The sequence below is a fragment of the Montipora capricornis genome, chromosome 2, assembly GCF_036669925.1.
Source record: "Montipora capricornis isolate CH-2021 chromosome 2, ASM3666992v2, whole genome shotgun sequence".
Classification (NCBI taxonomy): domain Eukaryota; kingdom Metazoa; phylum Cnidaria; class Anthozoa; order Scleractinia; family Acroporidae; genus Montipora; species Montipora capricornis.
Window position 1 is genome coordinate 45936660 of NC_090884.1, and position 7500 is coordinate 45944159.

The 7500-nt window shown below is 41.2% G+C and overlaps 2 protein-coding genes across 4 annotated transcripts in view; one reads left to right on the forward strand and one right to left on the reverse strand.

Annotated features, from left to right (window-relative positions):
• Positions 1 to 7500, reverse strand: part of LOC138024113 (dual specificity mitogen-activated protein kinase kinase 7-like) — a 336186-nt gene that overhangs the window by 31186 nt on the left and 297500 nt on the right. The gene's annotated exons all lie outside the window — the stretch shown is intronic.
• Positions 566 to 7500, forward strand: part of LOC138023972 (bcl-2-related ovarian killer protein homolog B-like) — a 32076-nt gene continuing 25141 nt past the window's right edge. Inside the window, exons 1-2 of one of the 3 annotated variants that reach the window (XM_068871066.1) lie at positions 566 to 750; positions 856 to 1275. In XM_068871066.1, the coding sequence (XP_068727167.1) occupies positions 706 to 750; positions 856 to 1275 (465 nt within the window). In that variant the 5' untranslated portion in view covers positions 566 to 705. Of the gene's footprint in view, positions 1276 to 7500 lie in introns of all 3 variants that reach the window. The other 2 variants (XM_068871072.1, XM_068871061.1) reach the window with 2 other exon arrangements.

The following is a 7500-nucleotide window of genomic DNA, read 5'->3' on the forward strand; positions in this document are numbered from 1 at the left end:
AGACACACGTTTCCATTAAAACTTGTCTTAGTCGTAAGCGTCGTAATGCTCGGGAAAGTAGAACTAGATTCAACTTTTCCGACCACCCAGATCGCGTTTTCGGGGATATATAAACCAACCACAAGAGCCCTTGCTTGTCACCAAAGTTTTCTTTTCAGAGGGAAATATGTCACCATGGTAACAAGGATGGTAGTAACGGGTGGAAAGTGCATAATTAAAAATGCCAATTGAGGAAAATGGCGTCGAATGGATTTTAACTCTCCAATTTGAATTTCTTGCGTTCATTGGTACCAATGAAAGCTCTGAAACTGAGCCAAAATTGTCTATAACGAGTTTAACCTTCAAAACGGTTGCCTTCTACCGAAAAGCTTCATTCCGAGTTTTTAGATCGTGGCAGTTAACCTGACACCGCAAATTATTTCGATATTGAATCTATGTTCCACCCGCTGCACTCGAAAGGTGACTGATATCTTTCATCGCGGTCATACAATACTTTCGGCTATGCTCCATTTTGGAGCTCTATACATCAAGAGGTTTCGGTTTCGACATTGAGAACGGTATAGGCTATTTGAATGCCAGTGTTGCTAGTGTTTAGATATCAAGACTTACTTGTAATCTTAAGTGTTCCAAACATCCTTTACAAGCTTTTATAAAGAAGCTAACCCGGCAATTATAATTAATTGAGCGTCTGGAGCAGACATCACAATGCCGGCAATCATTTGGAATTTTCTTGTTTGGATCTGGAGCTCGGTAAGTTATTTTCTGCTCCCAAACAGCAAGAAAACAACAACAACAACCCTTAATCAATGCGCCGAAGATGTTGAAATTTCAAAGCAAGCTGTTTTTCTCTGTCAGAAATACATCGAAGCACGTTTTACGCGCTCAGATCTTTGTTTACTCAACCCGAAGAAAAAACGAAACAAAGAGGAAAGTATATCATCGACTTGTTCTGAGGATGTGGTGAGGACATTGTGCGAAATCGGTACCTTACTGGAGAGTACATACCCACGACTATACAATGATGTCTTGCAACAATTGAACTTCAGAATTAACCTCGGCATTTTAATGTGTCACATGTTTAATCGTGTCTCCGAGCAGATTATTGCTTCAGGGATTAGCTGGGGAAGGATTGTAGCAGTCTACGCATTTGCCGGCGCTTTGGCCTATGATTTTACCCAAGCAGGTGATGCAAGATTTGTCCGCAATGTATCAGGCTGGATGGGACGTTTCACCGCCAAACGGCTAAGTCCTTGGATCAGAAAGAATGGTGGATGGGTGAGTGATCTCGATAAATTAACATAAATTCAACTTTTGCTCCTGTGCTTAATTAATACTCCGGAACGTTTTGCCATCTTGTGCAGTACTTACGATGACAACTCATTCAATTTATAATTAGGGACGCGCGCTTGTTTAAGAAAGCATCCGAACGCAAACGATTTTTCAGCCGTAGATATTCGTTCGAGAGACACCGTTGAGAATTACGTTAGCGTTGGCAGGATGTGAAGTACGCCTTTCAAAGAGACTATCGAGGTTTTAAACACAATCGGATTAATTAATCACAATGCCAGCTTTGCTCAGAAATTAGTTGGTGAGCTAGAACGTAGCGCCATTTTACAAGGCGGGATTGTATCTGGGATAACCTACATACAGGTGCTAGTCGTTAAGAGCGCTTTTCGAAGCGTGATGTTACGTTCCCCTTACTGGCCCAAATCCCAAAACTTTTGACCACGAAACATTCGATGGGAACTCCGAAGTAGTTTGAATGGCATGAGGTGTTGATGTTGACCTTCGTTGTCTTTACATGTAATAGTTTTCCGAATAATACCTCGTCTGCAATTAATGGTAAGACGTCAATTGTTAAGCCTTTTAAGTTTTTAAGCCTTGCAATGTGATTATTTCCCAAGGTAAAGGAAATAGGGGTATTTGGACCACAATCTATGAAAAGTTCAACCTCGTTCCAGGGTCTTCTCGGCTTTCAACATAGCGGCGGGTCCGGACCGGAGTTGAACAGAATTCGTGTTTAATAGCCCTTTTACACGGTTATTTTTTCTTATTTGCATTACAAAGGAATCTAACGTGGATGCGAGGCAATTTCGGGTTAAAACTACAAAATAGCCCGAAATTGCCTCACATACATGCTAGATTACATTGTAATGCAAATGAGAAAAACTAACCGTCAAAAGGGCTATTATTTGCAAATTGTCGCTATCCCGTAAGAAGCAGCTGCAGGACTGCGGACCGCGGTGGCAGTCCGTTTTTACTGCTTGAAGTTAAGTCTCATAATATTCATATTCATCGACTACGGGACTGTTTTGCGGAATGACACCCAAATAAACTGGAATATAGCGGAATGAACCTGAAAATGCCAAAATTTGGCTTGGCATGTTTAAGTTTGCGCCGACCGATTTTCGGTTGTTTCTGTCAGCTTTTGTTGTGTCACGTGATTGCCTAAGGGAATTGCATGTGTTTTTGCCTTTTGTAACATTTGGAGCACTTCGGTCATGAGAAAAATTTGACAGGTATATCCGTCGCCAAATGAATAATTATTTGTTGTGAAAGTCATATTTTATTCGTGAACAAATACAGTAGCAAGAGAAACAGAATGCTATTCTAATAGACCTCTTCACAGTTGTGTGCTTAGTTATCTGGCCTTTAATGAAAGTGAGGCTGGTGTTGACCTTGTCATATACAGACCTCCCTCCTTTTCTCATGTTAATTATGTTGTTGTCATGCTAATTAGTAAGAATTTACATAAGAAAAGCAGTGAGGTTTCTATCAAAACAAGGTCAGCTCCAGTCTCACTTTCATTCCTAGACCAGGTAACTACGGACACAACTGTAAAATGGACTGTTGTTTTTTTCTATGGATTTCGGAGGCAGCTTTCACTGTGCGAGTCAGAAAACCCGTGAACATTTTTATTTCATTCTGACAGGTCAGTTGTGTATTGACCAATCACAATCAAGTTCAGCGAACCACAAACTAATTACCGTTGCTGCTTGCCTGCTTCCCACGACACATACGTGATGGAGATATACGGAAACAGATTCGCGCAAACCGGAAAACTCTTTTTCTCTTCCCGATTGTTGGCAATAATGCCATCCAACCTGAAAGCAGTGTTTCCTTGTTTGTCCTGGTTTATTCTGCCTTGTTCTGGTGTTATTCCGCCTCCTTCCGGCATATCAGGTATACTCCGTTCCTTTCCATTCCGTCCATGTGTTAAGTAACTCCAAGAGCCATAATGGTCCCATTATGGCTCTTGGTAACGTCCTATTACTTCCACAACAAATAATTATTCATTTAGCGACGGATATACTTGTCAAATTGTTCTCATCACCGAAGTGCTCCAATTGTTACAAAAGGCAAAAAACACATGCAATTCCCTTAGGGAATCATGTGACACAACAAAAGCTGACAGAAATGACCGAAAATCGGTCGGCCTTAACTAAAACACTAAATTTTGGCATTTTCAGGTTCATTCCGCCGTATTCCGGTTTATTTGGGTGTCATTCCGGCTCGTTCCGGCATATTCCGGTACCATTCTTGTTCATTTTGTTTCATTCCGGTGTTATTCTGCCTCATTCCGGTATATTCCGTTCCGTTCCTGTGTTTAGTAACGCTCCGCATTGCGTACGTGTGGTAGTGCAGTAACGCAGTGCTTGATTGCATTATATAAACTGAGAGCTGGTATTGTAAATCATTATAGTGCCATGGTAGATATGTTAGGTAAATAGCCCCCTGAGAAGACATGGGATTACTAGCAAAATACTAAACCCAGAAAAATTGAAGAAAATAAAAGGGCTTCCAGAGGCAATAGCCTGCGAACACTGACGTATTTCCGGCGGTCGTTTCTCTCCCCCGAAAAACCGAGCTGCAAAACGATTTCTGTAACGTAAAATTCTTAGCCAATCAGAATTAGGCTCATAAATCTCCAGAACCAACACGCAGGGAACACGCAAAGTACTTGCGCGTTGTCCACGTAAACACAAGTTAGATTGATGGCAGGCAATATGGAGGATATTAAAAAAGACAGTGAGATTTTCGGTATCTAAAAGTTAACTAGCCACCAGGAGGATTCGATCAAGTATGTTGCGGCCTAGAAGAAACGCGTTGTTTTCGTCAATTTACCTACACGATTTGAAAAGTCCTTGCTTGTGGTGTTTTGGACCGTGCGGTGCTCTTCCGAGAAAAATATTGTGATTATGATTTACCCATTACCAATGAAAAAACAAAAGGAATCGATCAGTGAAGGGCTAAAAATGCCCAACACAATCCGGTTTTATGCACACTTCGGGGCTTAAACGGCTCTCGGGCCGATTTTACTGGTTGCTTTCCTGTATAGTTTTACTACGTCGAAATTTTCGAGCAAGCGTCACCAAAACTCAGACATTTCTTTGCCTCCAGTGCGCTGCTTTAATCTTAAGCCGATCTCTTAACTAGAAGAGTAATGTCACAGTCAAACTCTCTTTTAAGTTAGTCCTCAAGCTTGTCCACTTTACGTACAGCTTCCCTGTATCGTAGCGGCCGATAATAGCATTTCGTGCGGCAGTTGGTCCACATAAATCGGCTCGAAGTATCAAAGAGGAGATGTCCAAAACACTCTTACAAACACATTTATCTTCTCCTTTGCCACTAAACTATTTGTCCGTCGAAGAATGCAACATTTGCCACCGCAGGGAATCTTAATTCTTTAGCGTTTCACTCATAGCTGTTCGTTTCGAAGGTTCGCTAGAGACAACGATCACACGAATTCCACGGAGATCACCCGACTCTCTGTTCTCTCATGTAACGTGATTGGCCAAAAAAAATTAAAACAAAAGCAATAGAGTCACAGAAATCGTTTTGCAGCTCGGTTTCGCAGAAGCTATTTTTCGGGAACGACCGCCGGAAATACGTCTGCTTTCGCAGGCTAAGAGACATTGGCTTCGAGGCTGACATATTGATCATTTTCAAGTTCCCTTACAACTTCTTTTTTACCACAAGTTTAAGCGTGCACTCCGAGAGTCTGACAACTTTGTAATACTCAAGTTCACTGAAAATAAGTCCTGTTCGGTGGGGTTAGTATCTGGATAGGAGACCTCAAAAATATACCACTTTGCGCCAGAAACAAAGAACCCAAAATTCTATTTCAACGCTCAAAATGCGAAGTAAGCAAGGTACAGATTTTGTTAGACTGCTTTATGCAAAACAAATTCTGATGCAAAAGTAAACAAATATTGATACACGGTTTTAAGGGAGAGCACAAGAAAGTTTTCAGGAAGTGTCGATCGAGAACAAAATATTTCGCCATCAGCAACAAAATTTGTGACATAAAAACAACAAAAATTTTGAATTGTATATTGTCTATGGACAATTTGATTACGTGATCTGCCGTATGCCAGGGAATCTCCCGCAGAGCGTGGTTGTGGCTGCTGCATTAATGTGCAATGATTGCAGGAAAGCATTTTGTCAATTTTACAATGCACACACTTGAACCGTGAACAATCATGGCTTTTTTATTATTATTTTGTAATCCAATCACAGCCGAGTACTACGACACCCCCCACCCCCTCCTCTTACCTGCGCAAGAAATACTCCAAAAATTCACCAAAAGAGGTTTCCATTATTGAGTGTTCATAGTTTTTATGTCCATGATGTAACTGTAATTTCTTTTTTCACTGGAAAAGAAAATCAAAACCAATTTACTGCGAATTTTTTTCTTTGTACAGTATACAGAATACGTTTTTGGCTAATTTTTCGTTATATTTGTGGAATGCATTTGTTGCAAAATTCGCCATTGTCTTTTAACGGTATCAACTACTGCGAATTCACATCTCGCACCTAGTCACGTTTATTCAACAAAAAGTTTCACCCACGGGATACAAGTGTCTGAATCCGTTCGAGTTTTGAACTTATTGCTAATAATCATCGAATCTGTATATTTTATGCCATACATAGTGTTGTCGACAATTTGTCGCTGATTTTGAACATCGTAAATCTACAATTTGTTTTTTTTTTTTAAACCTGTCTTATGCTTTGTGTATTCCATATCGAGAAGGTGACTTGGAAGCCCGACCCCTAGCGACTAGATAAAACATTTCAGTCGCCAGATGGCAAATTGTGGTCGCCAAAAATTTTCGCCTGAGAATGCACGTTTTGAACTTTTTTATGGATACCAGAAAGCAACCACCGCGTGGTCTTGTGTATGTGTCAAGCATTATTTTTCGCTTTCGAAAGCGGACATTTTGGAGAGAAAATGCACCCGACTTCGAATGTAATAAAGAAATCCATCTGCCCCTTTGTTGAAAATTTCAGCAACGGAAACACCGGTCACGATCTGTCGCGCACGAGCCGCCATGTTGTTACCATGCTACATTCCTCGCTTTACTGAGAGATAGTTTTTTTTCACCCGCAATACGTATTTTATGAGAAACCGACCTTATGGAGGTAGTTAACGGGAAAACTCCTTTCATTTTTATTTCAAAAGCATCGGCAAAATAAAAAGTAAGACACTTGTTGGCAAACGGCTCTGAATTTTAATAATAGTAGGTCTCCCATTGGCGACCAGTTGTGCAATTCTGGTCGCCAGTACTCAATTTGTAGTCGCATTGGCGACCAGGAAGGCGCAATTTCGGACCCTGCTGACTTGTTCGATAAGCACAAGGATGAGTTTGCGACGTTCACAGTGATTTCCCAATAGGCGATTTGCATGATGGCGTCATTTACTACGAAGACCACACTGCTTTGGTTTGCTTCTATTAGGTGCGGTTACACGGGGCACTTTTACCGTGGTAAATTGCCTTTTTACCACGGGAAACTGTATTTAGTAGTGTGACCGATGCTTCCCGAGGTAAATTTCCCGTGTTAAATATCCATGGATACGTCAAAAAGATCAGTGAAAGCGCCCATGACATTTAACGTGGGAAGTTGGAAGGGTGTTTTGATGCCCGAGGTACAAGAGCCAATCGCTATGCTGATGGAGTTGTGATTAAATTTCCCGCCAATGAATTGCGTGAGATTTCGTTTTACCTCGGTAATCTTCGTAACGTGTGACCCCTAGTTAACACGGTATACTAAAACCCAAGTGTGAGGCACCGTGGGATAATTTACCATGGGAAATGGCATTTACCACGGTGAGTGTAACCGCACCTATTGTCTGGCAAATTTAAACCATTGTTTCATTGTTCCCAGGAGAGAAGAAAAATCTGAATGACGCATTTTGGCGAAGCATTCTGGTTTCGGTAATAAAATGACACCATCATGCAAATCACCTATTAGAAAGTGAGTGAGTACACAGGCATCAAACGCTTCGTTCTTCGTCTTGCGTGACCGTTTATATCTGACCCGAATTTACTTCCTTTTTAATACTGGGAAATAACTTCGCCCTGTAAACAAAATCCCTGGTTAACTTCCAAAATCTTGACATATGACACATATACCGCCACCGTGTGACAAGGGCGAATCCACCCTACAGTAGATGTGCCACCGCTTATAGCATGTGCTTTCTGCTCGTAATTCAATAAC